The 22,273-nt window shown below is 45.0% G+C and overlaps 1 protein-coding gene across 19 annotated transcripts in view; it reads left to right on the forward strand.

Moving 5' to 3' along the window:
• Nucleotides 1–22,273, forward strand: part of AZIN2 (antizyme inhibitor 2) — a 46,811-nt gene that overhangs the window by 23,370 nt on the left and 1,168 nt on the right. For 7 of the 19 annotated variants that reach the window (XM_082685689.1, XM_082685697.1, XM_082685696.1 and 4 more), the window contains 3 exons: nt 492–654; nt 1,690–1,955; nt 20,185–20,399. In XM_082685689.1, the coding sequence (XP_082541815.1) occupies nt 492–654; nt 1,690–1,955; nt 20,185–20,399 (644 nt within the window). Of the gene's footprint in view, nt 1–491; nt 666–1,689; nt 1,956–10,721; nt 10,904–20,184; nt 20,400–22,273 lie in introns of those variants that run through there. The other 12 variants (XM_082685685.1, XM_082685701.1, XM_082685700.1 and 9 more) reach the window with 8 other exon arrangements.

Genomic DNA, 22,273 nt, shown 5'->3' on the forward strand with positions numbered 1-22,273 from the left:
CCTGAGTACCAACTATTACGTTAAAACACCTCTTCCCGGGGCACCTGGGTGGATCAGTGGGTTGACCCTCTGCCTTCAGCTCAGGTCATGATCCCAGGGTCCTGGGATTGAGCCCTGCATCAGGCTCTCTGCTCAGCAGGGAGCCTGCTTCCCCCTCTCTCTCTGCCTGCCTCTCTGCCTACTTGTGATCTCTCTCCGTCAAATAAACAAATAAAATAAAATTAAAAAAAAAAAAAAGAACACCTTTTCCCAATTTGGGAATGTTAAGGAAGCTGATTGACACAAGCGTAAGGGTCTTGACCCTGCTCCGTCTGCATCCTGCCTTCCCGGCCACCTGTCCGCAGTCACCAGTTGGGGCCTTAGCAGCTGCCAAATGCTTCTTTCTGAAATCAAAGAAGCTTTCAAGGAATAGACTTGAAGCTATAGCAAGTCCTCAGTATGTAAATCCCACATTTCACACATGTCATTGTTCCCCATCCCTGTCCCACCAGATTGCTTCTGTGATCAACTCAGCCTTGGACCTGTACTTCCCAGAGGGCTGTGGCGTGGACATCCTTGCCAGGCTGGGGCGCTACTACGTGACTTCGGCTTTCACCTTGGCTGTCAGCATCATCGCCAAGAAGGAGGTTCTTCTGGACCAGCCTGGAAGGGAGGGTAGGTTCCAGGTGGGCAGCAGAGCCCCATTTTTTCCCGAAGCTAGGGACAGTGGCTGGCTGAGCAAGATCTAGTTTTAGGGCTTGGAGAGTCTGGAGGATGGATCCTTGCCTTAGGGAAACTTATATCCACTCTTACCCCCTCAAGATACTTGGTGTCAGTATTTCCTATGTATGTTTATACTTTATGAAGATTGAGGTCAAAACAACATTAGGGAGAACAGATAGTTTATTAACCAATTGTACAGGTGAGAAAACTGAGAGCCAAAGAGAATATAAGTGAATTGCTTAACAGTAAAAAGCAAAGCCTGCATTCGACCCCATATCTGTCTGCTCTCTAAAGGACAGGTTCTTACTCATCCTACTGCTGCTCATAACATAAGGAAAATAATTAATGACAACCTATAATTGTCTAAGCCGACTTTATAGATGACAGAACATAGGCCTGGAGAGGTTGAGTCACTCGCCCAAAGTCACAGAGCTGGTAGAGTCAATGCCTGGATCCAAGTTCAGGCTGGGCTGACTCAGGGTTCTCTGCCCACACTGCAACGTCGGCACTCTTTCCTGCCCTTCCAGAGAGATCAGTCCCTCCAGCAGCCCCTTGAGTGAGTGGGATCAGAGGCTCTGGTCTTGGGGCTTCTCCTTCTGCTCCGGGGTCCCAGGCAGGAGAGCTGAGGTCTGTGTGTCTTCCCCTGAGAATCCATTGGGAGGGGTGGTGGGCCCCAGGTAGAATGTCTTGTGTGTGTGTGTGTGTGTGTGTGTGTGTGTGCAGAGATGACATTCTTCTGGCTTCCTTTATAAATCTGGCTCATTACCCTATCTGGTCCAGCCAGGAGACCTGCTTTCTCATTTCTGCCCCATATCATATGCCTCTGAGTGAGCAGCTTAACCTCTTGGGGTCTCGAGCTTGGGTGGGCTGCTCTTCGGCCTTTGCTGGGGCGTCCAGGGGCTCAGCTGCAGGCCAGAAGTGTGTCTGTGCAGGGGTGCCCAGCTGCAGGGGTGAGGCTGCATCACATGAACCTTGTGTCTGTCATAGGAGGCAGCAGGACCCACCCCAGAGCTGAGGAAGGGGCAGCCTTTGGGCTTCAGTTACCCATCATCCTTGCTGAGCCGCCCACTGTGCCAGCACCCCACTCCCGCCCCCTCACACTGCTGCCTGTGCTGCCCCTGACCCCTGCCCTCCCCACAGAGGAAAGTGGTTCCATCCCCAAGACCATCGTGTACCACCTCAGTGAGGGCGTGTATGGGATCTTCAACTCAGTCCTGTTTGACAACACCTGCCCTACCCCCATCCTGCAGAAGGTGAGCCTACCCCAACGTGGGCCTGTTTTCAATTGTGTGTGTATGTGTGTGTTTAAATAACATTCTGGGGGGTGTTTTTATCTAATTTTTAAAAAGTAACACATATTCATTGTGGAAAATGGCAGGATGATGAAGATCACCCAATCCCACCATGTAGAGATAGACTCTTGGAACATTAGATTTCTTCTTAGTCTTTAAAAAAATGTACTCTGTTTTCAGAAATAAAGTTGGATTGTGTTCTTTTGTAACTGCTGTTTTTCCACTTGTTATGGGGTATAGCTCTTTCCATGCCATTAGTTCACCTTTGACAACTTGCATTTTGAAGACTGCGTAGTATTTTAACCCATCTAACCTATGGTGGGTTTGCTGTTTTGAGTGTTGTTGAGCACATCTTGACATCCATCTCTGGTCAAGCCCTAGAGTGAATTTCTAGAAGCAAAAAGAAACAGTTCATCATTGATGGGTTTTTCCAGGGTGACCAGGGAACAGGCATGGACAGAGAGGGGAAAGACTATCAGACACACTGTTGTATTTTCACATCTACAGGCCTTTGTGTGGCCCTTTTTCTGGAAGGGAACTTCAGTGTCTAGAGGGACCTAGACCATCGTGAGCACTCGGTGTGTTTTTGTTTGTCTCTCTTTTTCCATTCTGTCTCATTTTTCAAGACCCACTCAAGTGTCAGCTCCTCTGTGTAGCCTTTCCTGCCCCTTATCTGTCACAGGCAGAAGGAGCCCCCCCCCCCCAATGCCTACGTCCACGTGCCCATGCCACGATTTGAGTATATCCTCATTCCAGAGCTGGGTTGTTCAATGTGATTTCCTCTAGCTAGTCTGAGTAAGCCTCCCTGATGTGCTCAGGAATTCAGTTTTCCCCCGTGATACGCTAGCCCTGCCTGCATTCTTGTGGTTTCCCACATCCTACTGCACTGAGAAAGGACAAGGCTGGCCTAGGCCAGCCACGCCCCAGGTCACACAGCAGGCAGCAGCTGCTTCCCAGGTCCTGACCCCCTCCAGACCCCATCTGCCTTCCAGTACCCCTCTTCCTGTCGCAAGCCGTCCGTGACCCACGCCCCATTCCCTTCATCAGTAACTCAGATGAGCAGGACTGTGGGCCCAGCTCATTACCACACCCCCCCATCCAGGGTCTCTATTTTGATGAATCTCTGGTTGATATTCCTGCCTTGGGCCCCAGAATGTTACTGACCTGCTTTGTGATCAGTCCTGTTTTCCTCTGGATGCTACTGAAGTTTCTTCCTTGGGGCTTGTCAACCACTTACCAGGTCCAGCCCTGTGACCAGATCCAGGGTGGGGCCCCTGACTGGTGGTGGAGACAGATGACCACACACTCAGTAAATGAGCTACTGTTGTGTTGGGCGTGTGTCAGAGGGACCCGGCCTGCCTGCAGTGACATCTGCACCTCCTTCCCCAAGGAAGGTCCCCTTCATGAGTCTTGGTGGCAGGTCTGCATCCCTGCTCTTCGTTCCCCAGGACTTTGTGTTTGGACGCCAGGCACAGAAAGTCCTCTTAAACATAATCAGTCCTTGGTTCAAAGTATACTTCTTATTACTGGAGCCTACCTGGCTCTTTTTTGTTTGTTTTTCTTCTTTCTTTTTAAAAACTCAAGAAACATTTGAGTATTCTCGTTATGCAAAGCCCCTTCCTGAGGCCTGCACAGGACAGTAGGTGAGACAGAATTGTCTGCACTTTGAAAATGCTGTCCTGCTGGGTACGGGAGTGTGTGCCTGTGTGTGTGTGTGTCTGTATGCGTGTGTGTGTGTGTGTATGTTTTTGAGTGTGTGTGTGCATGCAAGTGGTGAGCAGTATACAGGCTTCAACAGTGTTGTGAGAAAAGCACAGAAAGGTACAGAACGAGTGTTATTGGAATTTTTTAAAAAAGATTTTAGTATATTGGGGTACCTGGGTGGCTCAGTGGGTTAAGCCTCTGCCTTTGACTCAGGTCATGATCTCAGGGTCCTGCGTTCGAGCCCCACATTGGGCTCTCTGCTCAACAGGGAGCCTGCTTCCCCCTGCCCCCCGCCTGCCTCTCTGCCTACTTGTTATTTCTCTTTCTCTCTGTTAAATAAATAAATAAAAGATCTTTAAAAAAATTATTTTAATACATATCTTTAAAAGGAAAGGACTTTAGAAAAGTCATGATACCATTATCAAATTAAAAATAAACAATATCCGGGACACCTGGGTGGCTCAATTGGTTAAGCAGCTGCCTTCGCCTCAGGTCATGATCCCGGCGTCCTGGGATCGAGTCCCACATCGGGCTCCTTGCTCGGCAGGGAGCCTGCTTCTCCCTCTGCCTCTGCCTGCCATTCTGTCTGCCTGTGCTCGCTCTCTCCCCCACCCCCGATAAATAAATAAAATCTTAAAAAAAAAATAAACAATATCCCGAATCATCCTGCCTCATAAATGGTTTTTCTAGTTGACTTGCTGAAAGCAGCAGCCAAAAAAAGTCCATATACTGCATTTGGTCCAATGTCTCTCCTTAACCTATTGGTTTCCCCAAACTCACTCCTGGTTTGTTTGTTTATTTTTTGTTTTAATTATTTGTTGATGAAACTGAGTTGTTGGTCCTAAAGTTTCTTGCATTCTGGATTTTCCTGATTGGTGGATTCCCTGGATTTCCCTCTGGTGCTATCAACTATGTTGTTCTGTGCCCTGTATTTATTTCTTTGAAACTAGGTTGTTCAATTTCATGGTTTCAGGTGGATTCCTAATCAGTTTTAGGGTTAAAAACATTTCCTGGGAGGACTTGTCTTTCTTTTTACTGAAATAACCATTCTTACATTATTTATTCTTTTTCTGCCACATTCCTTTTGTCTCTTCCCATGGAAAGTACCCACTGTTTTGACTCAACTGTTACCATTTTTTCCATATGGCTTTTTTCTTTTTTGATATAGTTTTTTTTCCCTATTGTGGTAAGAACATTTAACATAAAATCTCCTCTTGTAACAGATGGTTAAGTGTATGATGCATTACTATTATCTGTAGGCACACATGGTATAGCAGATCTCTAGAACTTGTTCATCTTGTGGAGCTGAGATTGTATGTCCATTGATTATTGACTTCCCAGTTCCCCCTTCCATCAGCCCCTGGCACCCACACTTCTAGTCTTTGTTCCACAAGTTTGACTGTTCAATACCTCAAATAAACCAAGTGTGCAGTGTGTGTCCTTCTGTGACTCGCTCATTTCAGTTAGCATTGTGTCCTCCATGTTCATTAACTGCAGCTGTGAATGCTGCAGTATTTCCTCCTTTGATAAGGCGGATAATATTCCATTGTAAGGATAGACTGCATTTTATCCATTGTAAGGATAGACTCCATTCATCCATCCTCAGACATTCAGGTCTTGGCAGCGGTTGACAGTGCAGCGATGAATATGGGACTGCTAATCCCTCCTAGAGATCCTGATTTCAGTTCTTCTGGATAAATACCCAGCAGTAGGATGGCTTGATCATACTGAATTTTTTGATAAGCACTATCCTGTTTTCCAGGAAGCGTCTGCATCATGAGGCATTCCTTCTAGCGGCATAACAGCGTTCCAGTGTCTCCATGACCTTGTCAACACCAGTCGTCTTTTGTTTTTTGATAACAGCCTTCCTAACAGGTGTGAGGTGACATTTCATTGTGGTTTCAACTTGTGTTTCTTTTATGACTAATGACATCCAGGCTCTGGTCATGAGCTGGTTTGCCGTTCATCTGGCTTCTTTCACGTTTTGTCACATCAAAGCTTATTCCTCAACGTATTATAATTTATTTTATTTTACTTTGCAAAAAGGATGTTATGATGTATGCAACATTTTTGGACTTCTTGAAAAGTGTACTGTCGCAGTCTAAGCTGCGTCACTGCTACTGTGTGTCCCTAAGGCCCACACCGTGGGTGAGCATGCTGCGGCCAGTCCATTTGCTCTTCCTCTCCAGGCGCTGGACTGTTTCTAGGTCTTCGCTACTGTGAGATCTGCCACTCTGAATACTCTTGTTTGTGACTCTGTGGAGTTGCTGGGTATAGATAGGGCACCTGATTGTTCTGCCTCATGAGATCATGCCGGATGGTTTTCCAAAGTGGTGGTACTGCTTGGTGATCCCCCACCCCTGGTAGAGGCTGGGTAGATCCGCGTATTCCCCAGCGCTCGGCATCGTCAGACTTTCAACATTCTCCCAGTGGAATGGATGTGAAATGGTTTCTCCTGTCTTGATGTGCATGTCCCTGATTACTAATGAAGTTGGATATCTCTTTGTGTATTTATTGGACACACATATTTTCTCTTCTGTCAGAGACTTTGTGACCTTCCCTTCAGTGTCTGCTCTTTGCATCTGAACCTCTCCAGCCAGTGGACTGCACTTGCTACCCTTGCTCCCTCAGCACTCACTCCCTCTTCGAACCTTTCCAGTGGAATATAGATTGGGCAGCTGTACAGAAGATGCTCTTGAAAGTTCCTTGCACGTGGCCAGCCCAGGGGTGGCACTTCTGTCTTCAGCAGCTGATCTTTCTCCACCTTCTTGTTCTCAGCTTTGCCTCCTCCTCGGTCATTCCCACCTTCGCTCTCCACTTTCCCACACTCCCCTGAATGTTGACTCTCAGACCTCCATTCTCAATCTTCTTCTCTGCCTACATGAATTTCCTAGGTGAGTTCTTCCAGACCGAGGTTTTCAATATCTTCAATGGTCTCATCATTTTCAAATTTATATCTCTAGTCTGGACTGTTCCCCTGAGCTCCAGACTTGTGTATCCCTCTACCCACTTGCCATTTCTGCTGGATATTTCACAGGCACTCAAATTTAACTTGTTCGGAAATGAACTCTTGATATTCAACCCAAACTTCTTCCTTCCCAAAGTTTTCTCCTAGGAAACCACCGCCAGCCAACCAACTGTTCAAGTGGTAACACTTTGGTGGTATTCTTGATTCTTGCTTTCTTCTCTTCCCACAGGCAGTTCACCTGCAATTTTTCAGTCCAATTCCAAAATACACTTGGAATCCATCTAATTTCTTCCCCGCCACCAGGGCAGAGTGCAAGCTGCCATCACCCCACTTCCTAGGCTAGTGTAGCACTCTCACTGGTCTTCTCACCCTGACTCCTGCTTCCTACTATCTAATTTCCACACTGTAGACAAAGTGATTTTTTTAAAAGAGATTTTATTTATTTATTTGACACAGAGAGCGAGCAAGAGAGAGTGAGAGAACATGCACAAGTAGGCAGAGCAGCAGGCAAAGGGAGAGGGAGAAGCAGGCTCCCCGCTGAGCAAAGAGCCTGATGCGGACTTGATTCCAGGGCCCTGGGATCATGACCTGAGCTGAAGGCAGACACTTAACCAACTGAGCCCCCTAGGTGTCCCCAATGTGATTTTTTTAAGTACCCAAAGATCATCTCTCTTTTCTTCTTAAAACTTTTTTGGTGGCTCCCTGTTACTCTCAGAATAGAATCCAGGCTCCTCACCCTGGCTGGCAGGGCTCCTGCCCATGTCTTTAGCTGCATCAGTCCCCACTGAGCCCCTCACTCACCTGCTCCAGTCCCAGTGACCTCCTTTCTGCTCCTGGAACAACTAAGCTCCTTCAGACTTAGGAACTATTGTATTCACCTGCCCAAACACTCTTCCCCTTGCTCCTGAGATGACTTCCTTACTCTCCTCTGGTATGTCTCAGGTTGGATGTCACCTCTTTGGGGAAACCTTTCCTGATGGCTCATTCTCAAGGGCGTCTGCTCCTCACTATCAGATAATACTGTCACCTTGTTTATTATCTTCGTAATGCATCAGAATCTGTAATTATTCCTATTGGGTTTTGTTTCCTTGCTTATCATCTGCCTTCCCCGCTAGTGCACAGGCTCTGTGGGTGTGGCCACATTGTCTACTCGTTACCTTTGAATTCCTAGCACCTGGCGCAGTGCCTGGCACATAGTAGGTGTTCAATAACTACTCGTTGAATGAAGGATGAATGAATGCGTCATTCACTATACTGAGAACCCCTTGAGGGCAGAAATTGTTTCCGCAGTACAGGGCCTGGCCCATAGTAGATGCTCTATGTTGGAATGGAATCAGTCTTTAAAAATTATGGGAGTGGGGCGCCTGGGTGGCTCAGTCGATTAGGCACTTGCCTTCGGCTCAGGTCATGGTCTCGGGGTCCTGGGATTGAGCCCCTCATTGGGGCCCCTGCTTGGTGGGAGTCTGCTTCTCCTTCTCCTCCCCACTCATGCCCTCTCTGTCTGTCTCTCTTTCAAATAAATAAAATCTTAAAAAAAAATTATGGGAGCAACTTAAATTTAAAGGAACAAAGGAGGGAGAAGCTCTGCGGTCCTCTACCCTAATTTATTCATAATGTCACCCCTCTTCCATGAGACACACCAAGTGGCATGTGGCTGTGAGCCTCACGCTTAGTGGTGGCGGCTGAAGCCACTATGCACTTCCTGTAGCACCTGCTGTACAAAGCACTTTATGTGGCGTTACCCACGTAATCTTTATAACACTTCTACATGGGGGATACTGTTATCAGACCCATTTTACAGGTGAGAAAACTGAGGCATGGGGGGGTGAAGCAACTTACTCAAAGTCCCAGCTTTATAAAGGGTATTAATCACAGCTAATAAAGAGTAGAATTTTTATACTGCAGACTGTGAGGTGCCTGGGGGTAGGGTGCATAGCCTCTTTGTTTTTGATTAGCTGGGTGTCACCAGAGAACAAGCTCTTCGCTACTTTCCTATGAAATTGTTGCCTCCAGATAAAATCTTCTCACCACCGGGCATTTGGACATTGCTGATTTTTTTTTGAAAATTTATTTATTTATTGGAGGGAGGAGGGGGAAGGGCAGAGGAAAAGGGGAAGGGAAGCAGACTCCCTGCTGGGTGCAGAGCCTGATGTGGGGTTCGATCCCACAACGCTGAGATCATGACCTGAGCTGAAACCCAGAGTTGGTCGCTCAGCTGACTGAGCCATTCAGGCGCTCTGGACATTGCTAATATTTGGTTATGTTCATTCATGTGTTCATGAGTCATACCTCTGCCTAGGATGCACTTTGTGAGTCTCTGTGTGGCTGATTCAAGTTACACAATGAAAGTGGGTTCCCTTAAAAAAACTGTTTTATGATGAGCCCCTAGAATAGGATTACCAGGTAAACAGATAGGAGCCTTTTTAGGTCTCTTGATACATATCGCCAGATTGTTTTCCTCAAAGCTTGGCCCAGTCTATACCGTTAGCAGCTGCACTCATTTCATAATAAGCTCACTATCCATGCATGCTGTGACTTTTTCTGGTTGGCTAATTTATCTGAAATGGTATATATCTCAGTATTTCTTTCATTTCTGTCTTCTTGACAAGGATAAAGCATTTTATTGTGTTATTTCCTTTGTTGTCAATATCTTTTTATATTCTCCACTTACCTAATTTGGAGTTTTTTCTTACAAGTGAAGATGAACTTGCATATGCATATGTGTGGGTTTTTCATATAGTATTTGACATAAGTAGCTTTTTCATCAGTCTGTTGGTTTTATTCGAGTTTTGTGATTTTTTGTTTTTCCTTCCTAGAAGTTTCAGCATACTCTCATGTGTCTTAACTAAGTGCTCTGCAATTAATAGGGAGGGAATTTGTTCCTCTGCACCTTTTGTGCTCTGCGGGTTATAGACCGCCTTTATGTTATACATATGTTTTCCATTGTAGAAATAGAATGTGTTGTGCTCGCTTTGGCAGCACATGTACTAGAATTGGAACGATACAAAGAAGATTAGCATGGCCCTGTGCAAGGAAGACATGCAGATCTGTCAAGTGTCCCATAAATTAAAAAAGAGAGAGAGAGAGAATATTTATTGAGGAAAATCTAGTACAGACAGCCATATAAGGAGATCCCTTAATCCCACCATTCAGAGATGATTATTGTTAAAAGTTACTTTGATTCCTTTTTTTTTTTTAAGTGTCATAGTACACACTGTTTTTAATTTTAAAAAAACGTATGTTGGGAGATGTGTTTTTCTTTAAATACTGATATATTAGGTGGACTTTTTAATATATAAACACTTTAAATGTTCATTGAGTGGTCTAAAATGTCATATACTTAGGGTTAAAGATACAATTTAGTAACTATGTATTGGCACCTCTTCAATGCAGGCTAGAGTGGGGTGTGGGGAAGGACCCAGATGGGGCAAGTACCCTGGGAATTTTATAAGAATCTTGGGAACCAAAATTCAGGATACAAACTTCCATCACTCCACTCTATCCGGATCCCCTCTCTCTGTTGACAGGGTTAGGCTTTCTTAATTGCTATTGTATTTTATTCTAGTGATTTGTGGTTACAAAGTGTGACTCTGTCTTGTGTATTGTAATAGCATTTGTCAGGCGTGGATCTGGTTAGTTCTTAAGAATTCTTTTTTTTTTTTTTTAAAGATTTTATTTATTTATTTGAGAGAGAGGCAGTGAGAGAGAGCATGAGCGAGGAGAGGTCAGAGAGCGAAGCAGACTCCCCATGAGCTGGGAGCCCGATGTGGGACTCGATCCCGGGACTCCAGGACCATGACCTGAGCCGAAGGCAGTCGTCCAACCAACTGAGCCACCCAGGCGTCCCAGTTCTTAAGAATTCTTAAGAAATGATCTCTAATGCTTTTTGTTTTACTACTGCTTTGCCGTACTGTACACTAGTTTTATTTTTTTCATCTCTGGTCTTTATCCTGTCCTTTTGATATTTTTTTTTCTTTGTTCAGCCTATTCCATAGTGTTTTGGAAATAGCTTTGTGCTGTGTTTAGAAAACTGGTGGGGTGCCTTCTATTTCCAGCAATGTGGTGGTCCAGATACTCTGAACAGCCTCCCCACTGACAACAAAGAAAACTGCATCCTGACTTACAAGAAAGCGGGGGATCCTTCAGAGGTCAAAATTAAGTGAAAGCAGGCATCTCCACTTAGAGTAAAAGCCAGCCTATTCTCCACCCACTAGCCAGAGGGATTCTTTTAAAATGTAAGTCAAATCATATCAGGTTTTATTGAAACTGCCCCAAACCCTGTGCTGGCTCCCGTCTCACTCCAAATTAAAGCCAAAGTCCTCCAAGGGCTTCTAAGGCCCTTTGGGATTAGCCCCTGTCTCGTCTCAGATTCTCTCCCTCACCACAGTCCCTCCTGCTCATCCCATCACAGTCTTGGAAGCCTCCCTGCAATTCCTCGAGCTCCCCCAGGCACGTTCCTGCCTTAGCACCTTTGCACCAGCTTTTCCTTCTGCCTGGATCACATTTCTTCCAGGTACCACACAGGCTCACTCCTTGACCTCCTTTGCATCTTTGCTGAAGGTCAACTTCTCAGTGAGGCTTTATGCTTTATTTAATCCTGCCACCTGCCCCTCCCCCTGCTCTTTTCTTTCTTTTATTCAATACCATTTATTATCTCCTAATTTACTATATAACTTACTTCTTTATTTTATTTACCTTCCTCCTGATGGACTGTAAATATGTTGAGGACAAGGACTTTGTCTACTTTGTTCATTAGTGTATCCCACACATGTAAAATTATGACTATTCAAATATGTGGTAAATGAATTCATTAACTCAGAGAGAAAACCTAACTCTGGAACTGGCTTTCTCTCTGGGAGTGTATGTTGAACCCTTGTGGCATTGATCTTTAGTTTTGATAGCTGCGTGGGTTCCTAGGGGCTCAGTCAGGATGGAGACTCTGATAGGATCCCTTGCAGTAAGCTGGGAACCACCCCCAAAGGTCCATCATCAGTGTAAGGATAAACCAGAAAAACACCTACCCCACAGAAGAGAACAGCAAAAAAACACATGTCTTTGGGATCTTGGTAGTGGTTGGGAGAGGGCACAAAACTGAGACTTTATAGCCCTAAGCTAACCTTTTCTTGGGTTTGTTGCCCAAATTTATATTAATTGTGTTGTCTGAAAAACCTCAAGGCTAGAATGTATTATATCTTGCAGAAGCAAACACGTCCCTCTGGAGTGGAAATCTTTAGCCTAGACTTTTAAGAATTCCCACAAATAAAGTGCCAAAGTACATGAATTAGCAGTCAAAAATCACAAAACACAAAGAAACAGGTCACCATTGAGGGAAAGCCAGCAGAAGTAATAAACAACAGAACCAGACCTGAAATTATTTCACGTATTAGAATTCTCAGATGTTAAAGATAAAATAGAATGTTTACAATGTTTAAAGAAATAAGGAATTGTGACAAAGGGATACTTGTGTGGCTTAGTTGGTTGGGCCTCCAACTCTTGATTTCAGTTTAGGTCATGATTTCAGGGTCATGGGATCAGCTCTTCATTGAGCTCTGCATTGGGCTCCACACCCAGTGTGGAGTCTGCTTAAAACTCTTTCTCCCTCTCCTTCTGCCCCTGCTCCCCCACTGTGCTCTCTCTTATTTTAGTATATGTGCTGCCGAAGCGAGCATGTGTGCTCTCTCTTAAAAGAAAAGAAAGTGTGAACAAAGAATAAGCAAATATAAAAATATGAACTAGCAGATTTTTTTTTAAGTGGGCTCCATGCCGACATGGGGCCTCATCTCATAACCCCGAGATCAAGACCTGAGCTGAGATCAAGAGTTGGCTGCTTAAATAGCTGAACTACCCAGGTGCCTCTCCAGCAGACTTTTTAAAAAAAGATTTTATTTATTTATTTATTTATTTATTTATTTATTTATTTATTTGACAGAGAGAGACACACACACAATGAGAGAGAGAACACAAGCAGGAGGAGTGGGAGAGGGAGATGTAGTCTTCTTGCTGAGCAGGGACCCCAATGCAGGGCTCAATCCTGGACCCTGGGATCATGACCTGTGCCAAAGCAGATGCTTAACGACTGAGTACCCAGGTGCCCCACCAGCAAATTTTTAAAAGGATTAAATAGAACTCCTAAAAATAAAAACATGAAAATTGAAATAGTGCACAGAGTAAGCAAGCTATTAGAGACAGTTAAAGAGAGAATTAGATAATGGGAAGATAGAGCTGAAGAACTGATGTCAGTGTAGCACAAAGACAGGGAGATAAAAAATAAGAAAGGCACAAGAAGTGGCAGACAGAATAAGCACACATCAGACACAATGTCTAATTATAGTTTCAGGGGAGATTGCATGAGGATACAGAAACCCTACCAGTAATCTGAACAGGATTTCAGTATAAAGAATTTCAGTATAAAGAATTGTCAACTTTAAAAATGGTTAATTACTAAAAGGGGCAAAAGCAGTTACTGCTGTTAGTAAGAGAGAGTGAACAAGGAAGCAACTTGGAGGAGGGCTCCTCCCTCCAAGGCTGAGGTTGAAACCTTTGAAGAAAGGCCATGAACATCACAGAGACACACAGCCTATCAGTGGCAAAGAAACTTGTCTAAGGGTGCCCACCACAACTGGATCATAGGGGTGGTTTGCTTCTGAGTGGAGGGGAAGCTTGCTGGAGGGTTCAAGATTCAGTTCAAGGCTGAACTGAGGTGAAGGCTGCCAGACTCTCCTATGCTGAGCCATGGAGGCCACACAGAAAGCAGCAGGCTAAAGAGAGAAAGTCTCTTCTTCCTGATATGCCTTACGATGTCCTTCTAGCAACCTCTGTTGACAAAGCCTAACACAGAGCTAACTGGCAAAGAATGTTCAGCTCTAGTACTACAAAGCCAGACAAAGAAGGGTGGATTGGGGACTGAGAGGCCAAAAGTTAGTAACTGGCAGAAAGTCAATAGAATGGGAGAGAGGAAGACATGTCTTCAGATTTAGGAAACCCAACAAATCCCACACTTAGACAAATAATAGTAAAACTGAATACTGAAGACAAAAAGAAAATCTTATAACTAGTGAGGGAAATGAGACAGATAGACTACCTATTGAAGAATGACAGACTTAGAGCTTTTCTCTATAACAGTGGAAAGTGGGAGATACTGGAATAGCAGCTTTAAATACCAACCTAGAATTTTGTATCCAGCAAAATTGTTTTTCAAGAATGAGTATGAAATGTAGGCATTTTCAGACAAGCAAAGAGCGAGAGACAAAACTTCACTAACAGAAATTCTAAAGGATATATTTCAGTCATAAGGAAAATGACTCCAGAAGGATGGTCTGTGTTGCAAGAAGAAATGGTGACCAAAGATAGCTAAATATGTGGGTGTATCCAAAGGATCATTGACTGTCACCACTTCCACCACCAATAACATTTAATTCGTGGGGTTAAAAACAATATTCAGGGCACCTGGGTGGCTCAGTCATTAAGTGTCTGCCTTTGGCTCAGGTCATGATCCTGGGATCCTGGGATCCGGCCCACGTTGGGCTCCTTGCTCAGTGGGGAGACTCCTTCCTCTTCCTCTTCCTGTGCCTGCCACTCCCCCAGCTTATGCTGTCTCTCAAATAAATAATAAATAGATAATATAATGGATAATAAATTTTATATATTAGAAATATATATCTATAGAAGTAGATGATATAATTGCCAACATTGAAGGTAATTAAAATGGTTTAGTTTAGACACCAGCATTTAAAAAATAGACAAGAAATATAGTTGAGAGCACAGGAAAGCCCCATATATATATCTGGAAACTTGATTTTTGACAGGGCTTGCAAAACAGACCATTGGGGATTGTTTAATATATAATGTAGGGACACCTGATTGTCCAAATGCAAAAAATGAAATTGAATCCCCATCTCAATGCATGTGTGAATATAAATCCCAGAAATCCATATAGGAGAATATCTGTTTGACCCTGAAACAGGGAAGAAGAGTAAAGAATCTCTTACAAACCAAAAAAGGAAAAGACTGATATTTGTCTACATTAAAATGAAGCACTTCTGTTCACCTGTTAATGAAAGGAAAGAGGCAATCAGACCCTGGGAGAAAATATGCAAACACATGTACAACTGGATAAGGAATCAGTACACAGAATTTATGAAGGATTCTCTTTTTTTAAAAATATTTTTTTTTTATTTGAGAGGGAGAGCGTGCACACACACAGGAGGAGAGTGAGAGGGAGGAGCAGACTCCCAGAAGAGCAGAAAGCCCGATGTGGGACTCGATCCCAGAACCCTGAGATCATGACCTGAGCCAAAAGCTCAGATACTCAACTGACTGAGCCACTCAGGAGCCCCTCTATGAAGGATTCTTACAGAAGAATCTTAAGAAAAGAAAAAAAGAAGAAAAGCGGGAAAAAATAGAAAGCAATAGAAACATAGACAAAAGGCTTTAATAGGCAGTTCACAGAAGAGGAAATCCAAATAGAAACTGAAAAAGTGCTCAACCTCTCTGGTAATCAAGGAAACACAAATTCAAATGAAAAGGAGACATCATTTTCTACTGACTAGATTAGAAAAAAATTAAAGGCATGACAATATCAAGAGCTGGTGAGGGTATAGAGTAGTTGGATCTCTTAGACACTGACAGGTGTTTCTATTTTGGGAAACCAGTTAGCATTATTCATATAAAGTTAGACATGTGTGTACCCTACCTTCCAGCAAGTTCTTAGATATGTGTTGTAAAGAAACTCTTGGCATGCGTATTTGAGGAAATACACAAGAGTGTTCACAGGAGAAATTTTTTTAGTATAAAACATTGGAGTCAACATTAATGTTTGTTGGCAGGGTAATAGATAAATAAATTACGGTGTATTCCATATAATGAATTTGATGCAGCATATTGTGAATTATGGCTACATATTTCAGTTGGATGAATCTTGGGAATGTGCGTTTCAACAGTAAAAAAAAGCAAGTTGCAGAGATTACGTACTCTATGGTTTCATTTTACATAAATTTCATTTTACATAAATACTGTGCCAAACAGAACAGGAGAGTAATGAAAACAAAATCCAGGATAACGGGTACCTCTGGAAGGGTTAGGGAAGTAGCATGTCACTGGGGTGGGGTCACATGGGGGTTTCAAAGATCTTGGAAATTTTATATTTATTTAGCTGGTGGTGGGTACACAGATTTTCTTTCTTTCTTTTTTTTTTTTTAAAGATTTTATTTATTTATTTGACAGACAGAGATCACAAGTAGGCAGAGAGGCAGGCAGAGAGAGAGGAGGAAGCAGGCTCCCCGCTGAGCAGAGAGCCTGATGCGGGACTCGATCCCAGGACGCTGGGATCATGACCTGAGCCCAAAGCAGACGCTTAACCCACTGAGCCACCCACATTCCCTACACAGATATTCATTTGATTGTTATTCTTTATATCTTACACGTACAAAATTTTTTGTAGGAATTAAATATTTAACAAAAATTGAGTCTGTCATTATTACTTATATTCTTTGATAGGCTCACATTTATTCTTTTATCATGCCACTTCTACCATTCAGAAAAATATCTTGGGGATTTTAATTAGTGGTAGCCTACTTAATCTATTTATTAAATTGGGGAGCATTCTCTTTTTTGCTTTATTAACGTTTTCCAGCTAGGAGAGGTAGAGCTCTTGTATTTTATTTCTCTCATTAAGGTTTTATTATTCTCTTTGAATAAGTTATTGTGGCTCAAGTACATCCAAGAATTTAATAACATAATGCTTTCATTACTATTGTGAGTGGAAACATTTCCCTGTGTTTCTGAGCTGAGACAATGACTTGCATGCTGAGACACTGATTCCCCCCCCCCCCCCCAAACTACCCATTCCCTTTGGATTTTCCAGGTAGGCAAACAAGTCATCTGCATTTTATATATTTTTTTCACTTCCTATATATTATATTTTTCATTTCTCCCCCCCCCCCCAGTAGCTATTGCCCAAAGAAACATGATATATAACGTAGGAATGGTGACAGAAAGCATCAGACTTGGGTCAGAAGTCTGGCTTGTCAAGTCAGAAGTCTTGGCCAGAAGTCTGGCTCGAGTCCTGGCTTTTCCATATAGCAGCCGAGTAACTTTAGGCAAGTTAACTTAATCTCCCTGAACCTGTTTCTCCCGTTTCTTCATCAGGAAAATGAAAGGTTGAACTCAATTACTAAGGTTGGTTCTGGTTCTGAAATGAGGCCATTCTGATGACTTTCCATTAAGTTGGACTCGCTCTTTACCTTAAATAGTCTCTCTGCATTGCAGGGTTTGACTTTGTCTGTAGTTTTAATCAAGAATAGATGCTATAGGCTACAGAATATTACCCTCACACATACTGAGAAAATGAGATTTGAATTGTAGATTCCTCTTTTCCATATTATGATGAAGCCAGTGGTGGCCTGGCTCACATTGTTCCTGTCTTCCAGAGAGAGGTAAATTGTCTGTATTGTTCCACATAGAGGAAAATCACTGAAGGTGATTCTTTGGCTACAAGGGCAGATTGGGTTAGTTATGGTTTCATTTTAGATTTTCCTGTATGTTCACGAGTTAAATTCTGACCATATGTTTTTGTTCTTTTTCCCCCTTTGTATGTGCTGCCTTTGTTCATTCCATTTTTTTGTTTTTAAAATATTCTTGTGCTCTTTATGTAGAATAGAGATTATTGATTTATTCTTTAAAAGTTGGGGAGTTACTTAAGGACTCCATCAGGGCCAGATGATATTTTAAATGTTTGGCCTTGTTTCTTGTGTGGATCCACTAATTTATTGGGCCTCTTTGAGGAGGGCACCCAGTTGGGTGCAGCTGGATGGCCCCTTGCCTGGGACCACTCGGAGTTCTGCTACTAACTCCCTCCAGAACCTATAACAGGTCACTTCCGTTCTCTGACTTTTCTCATCTGTAAAATGGGGACTGCAGCTGTCGCCCAGATGGGGTGTGAGGCAATGGTGGGGGTGCTCTGTAAACTCCCTGCCCTCTCTCTGGGAGGGGCCTGATAGATTGGGCAGCTTGTATTTTGACAGGTGTTTGTCCGTTTCCACTCAGTTTCCAGACTCATAAAAAGAGCTAAGACTTAACAAGCCTGTTGCCACATGCCTTTAGAATATTTATTTTGCAGATTTTTTTTTTTTTTTTTGGTTTCCTTTTTTCTTAAAGACAGGGGAGGGGGAGGAGACAAAGATGTATTTATTTATTTATGTCAGAGACAGAGTGCACACAAGCAGGGGGAGTGACAGGCAGAGGGAGAAGCAGGTTCCCCCCCCACCCCCCGAGTAAGGAGCCCAATAGGGGCTTGATCCCAGGACCCTGCGATCCAGACCTGAACTGAAGGCAGAAGTTTAACTGACTGAGCCATCCAGGCATCCCAAGGCGGGGCTTGAAGTAGCAAAAGGGTAGCTTTGCATTATTTCCTGTGAAGTTAAATTTTTTTTATTTATGTCACTAATAAGAAGAGAACTCTTATTGTAACACAAGGGTGTCTTTTCTTCTTTATTGTGAAAAAAACTTTGGAACCTCTTTTCTCAGGATCCTCATGGATTCATTTATATAGTATTTCCTCCCAAAAGCTTTAAAAGTTAGCTTAATGCTTTTTAAGAAGTGGAGCTAAGGGAAATAATTCAGAGCAACTGAGATTAATTTTACTTAGTAACAGGAATCTCATAAACAAGAATGTTAAGTTATATGAGCAAGGATATATTTGTTTCCCTTTTCTAGAATATATACTTCCTGGCTCCAAGATTGAAGCCTGGCACATAGTAGGTGCTCAAAAAGTATTTGTTGAATGACTCAATCAATGAATATGGATAGCTTGAATTTTTGACTTTAATATGTGCATGCTTTTCTTTACTAATGAGACTAATGGCTTATTAGCTTTTTATCATATACATGAATATTATTTCTGCTTATGCAACCTGTGGCTTTTCTTTCTCAATTTTACTCACTCCTGTGGCTGGCTATGGTATTGTAATACTTTTTGTTTTTCCCCTGTTGGTCTTCTCCATTACCTCCTTCTAGACTCTTCAGAGGGCTTCTATTAATCTCTTCTTCCTTTCTTCCTCCCTCCCTCCCTCCCTCCCCTTTTTTTCTTTTTTTCTTCTGGTTCTTTTTCTCATCACTCACATATTTCCTATTCATTCATTCATTCATTCATTTAAAAGGTATTATTCAAAAAAGCACCTACTCTATGCCAGACTGCTAGGAATGGGGGAGATGGGGGTGAACGAGATGATCATGATCTTTGGGGTCATGGAATTTAGAGTCTGACAGGGAAGACAGGCCTGAACAGATACATTTCACAAATACCTAATTATAAATTATGACAAATGCTATAAAGGCTAAGCTTGTTGGTTGGGGGGGCATGGAGCCTTAGGAAAGGCTTTCATGAAGCTGTTGTAGCTGAGATATAAAGGAAAATTAGGAGTTGGCAGGGTTGGGGCCTCAGGGAAGAGCAGGGGGAGGGCTGGGATGGGAAGCGAGGTTTCCCTAGGAGCCCAGAGCAACTGGCTTAATGGAACATGGTAGCGCAGCGGGGACGAGAGGACTCCAGGGCACAGTCAGGGCTTTCTCGTATCCGTCTTTCAGTCAGGACTCCTCCTCTAGGACCTGCCTGGCAGAATCTCACACTGTGACAAATTGCACTGGTTGTCCGCAAATGGTCTGTGTTACAGATTGCTTTTCTGCATTTTTAAGTCATCTAAGAAAAAAAATTTTAATTTTATGTAATTTGTAGTTCTGTCTTTGGGCAAGTCACATAACCTCTTAGAGCCTCGGTTTTCCTGAAATGGGAGGAATTTTGTCTACCCCTTGGGGTCCTCTGTGACCTCTGCTGGGTCACCCTGTGATTACCTGTTGGAGGCCCATCTTCCTCCCCAGACTGAGAGCTGAGGGTGGGAGAAGGTCAAACTCACCTGTGTTCTTCTGGCTCCCGCGCCAGGGCCTGGCATGGAATGAAGGCATCTGGGAGGCCTTCACAGAAGAGGAAGCCCCAGGGCTGGGCCCGGAGGCCACGCTGAATTTGAGGGAGGGGGAAGGGCTGGAAAGATGTGGACAGACCCCAGGTCTGGAAAGTGGCAGATAGGTCAGTGAGGACCAAAGCAGAGAGGAAGTAATGATAACGATAATGATGGCGCTATCTCACTGGGCCCTTGTCGCGTGCCAGACACTGGTCTAAACGCCCTACACACACTCATTTATCCTTTCGGTGACCCTATGAGTTAGGTACTATAATTATTTCCATTTTACAAAGGAGCATACCGAGGTTCAGAGGGATTAAGTACCTTGCCCAAGATCACATACCTAGTAAGTGTTGGAGCCTGGATTGAAGACCAGGCATTGTGGCTTCAGAATGTAGGAGGCAATGAATGCAGAGGAGGAGGAGGGGCTTAAACGCCAGGCTAGAAGCCCCTTCAGTCTTTATTGTACTCGTTATGGGAGCCATGGAAAGCTTTTGAGGGAGGGAGTGCTCAGGCTGTGCTCAGGGTGCCGAGGAAAGCTGAATGTGACTGTGCCTCTCTCCTGCAGAAATCATCCGCGGATCAGCCCCTGTACAGCAGCAGCCTGTGGGGCCCTGTGGCCGACGGCCAGGACTGCGTGGCTGAGGGCCTGTGGCTGCCGCAACTACACGTAGGGGACTGGCTGGTCTTTGAGAACATGGGCGCCTACACCGTGGGCATGGCTTCCCTCCTTGGGGGGACCCAGACCTGCCGAGTCACCTATGCCATGTCCCGGGTGGCCTGGTAAGGGGGCCCTGCTGAGAAGGCAGTAGGGGAAGAGAAGGGAGCAGGTGGGGAACGAGAAATCTGAGATCTGAGACTGGTTTTCATGTAATCCAGTTTGACGAGTACTCTTGGCTATTGATTCCAAGTGAGGCCTGCGCTTGGCACCTGGCCGTGGCCATGAAGGAGACAGAGCTTCCCTTGAGCAGCTCAGCACCCTGTGAGACACACAGAGCAGCAGATGGGCCTCCTGATAATATGGGGGCCGGGGGTGGAGGGCGCTGAGGTTGGGCTGTGGAACCGGAGAGCCCTCCCTGATGCCCAGACTGACCTCCCAGAGGAAGGAAGATATGGTAGTCAGCCGGCAGGAGGCAGTAGGGGGCTCCGGGCAGAAGGAGCACAGAGTGAGTACGCTGCCTTCAAGAAACCACCTGAAGTTGGTTGTGGCTGGAGAGGGAGCAGGGCTGGATCTGCGAAGGGCCTTGAAGGCCGAGTGAAGGGCTTTGAGTTGTGGGAATCATGGACTGATAGAAGCGAGGGACAGACGTGGTCTGGTTTGGATTTTAGAAAGGGCACTCTGGCTCCTGGGGGCAATAAGAGGGGACGGGGGCAGACGTGGATTGAGCAGACTAGCTGGGGGGCTGTTCTGTGGCCTGGGAAAGACTTGCCTGCTGACTGAGCCTCCTCAGGAAATGCACACCACACTCCCCCTGCTTGCCTGACTGGACCGGTGCTGGGATCCAGTGAGGCAAGAGGGGCACGAGCCCTACAGAAGTCACGTTTGTTGAACCCTCCCGTCAGGCCTCTCCTCTCCACTGCACAGAATCAGTGCTATCACAAAGAGGGATGTGTGGTCAGTGGTGAGGGGACTGCTGTGGGGGTGGGGAGGGACAGAGCAGTCATAGGGCCTTCCATGCCGGGCCTCAGCCTGTGCTCTGGAGGACATGCTGGATGCTGGAGCACCCCACCCCCCAACAGTGTTACCAACCCCCAGCCCTCACGGGGCTCAGTCTCAATGGCACATTTCATTCATCCAGTCAACAGACCTTTGTTGTATCTGCTCCCCCCAGGGACAGAGGTTTGGGCCAGTGCAGCGGTTGTGACATCAGGGGTATTGTGACAAGGTTTGAAAACTGAAAAAGCCAACCACACAGGGCTCCTTATCCCGTCTCTGCTCCATCATAGCAAACACTGGGAGATGGGGTGCAGGAAATCCCTTTATTCATTGCTAGAAACAAAACATTTTTATGTATTAAACTGGCTGTGCCAGAAAGTATCAAAGGAGCCCCGCCCAGACCTCCTGCTTTAGAGCCTGGCTCTGTGCCGAGTCCCAGGGCAGTGAGAGCACTCGAGCCGGCGTGGTGACCTGCACACACAGACGCTACTGCAGAAGCAGGAAGGTCACTTGGGAGCGAGGGACAGCAGGGTGGCGGGGTGGTCAGGGCTAGGAGTTAGCCAGGTGCAGGAAGGCAGATGGGGGGGTTGGTGGTCCGGGCTGAGATGTGGGGGTTTGAGTCCAGTGCCGTCAAAGAACTGAGAATAGTTGCATGTGGCTGGAGTGGCCTGTGCAGAAGACTGGATGGTGAAGGACCCTGGAAGCCCAGGTTGGACTTGAACTCAAAGGCAGTAGGGAGTCTGTCATGGATGCCTTTTAAGAAACTGGACCAACCCATTCTGAGAAATAAGGAGATAGACAGAGGGGACTTGGCTGGGGAGCCTCCTGCTGGAAAGAAGAGCCGGGCCACTGACTTCCTGTTGAAGTGAACATGTCAGCGTAGAGGGAGGCCTCCCTGGGACCCTGGGCTGTGACAGGGCCTGAGAGCAGACCGGAGCTGCTGGTGGCTCAAGGGTGGGAATGAGCCTCCTGGAGAACTGAACTGTCTGGAGGAGGCAGG

The sequence above is a fragment of the Mustela nivalis genome, assembly GCF_964662115.1.
Source record: "Mustela nivalis genome assembly, chromosome: 10".
Taxonomy (NCBI): Eukaryota; Metazoa; Chordata; class Mammalia; order Carnivora; family Mustelidae; genus Mustela; species Mustela nivalis.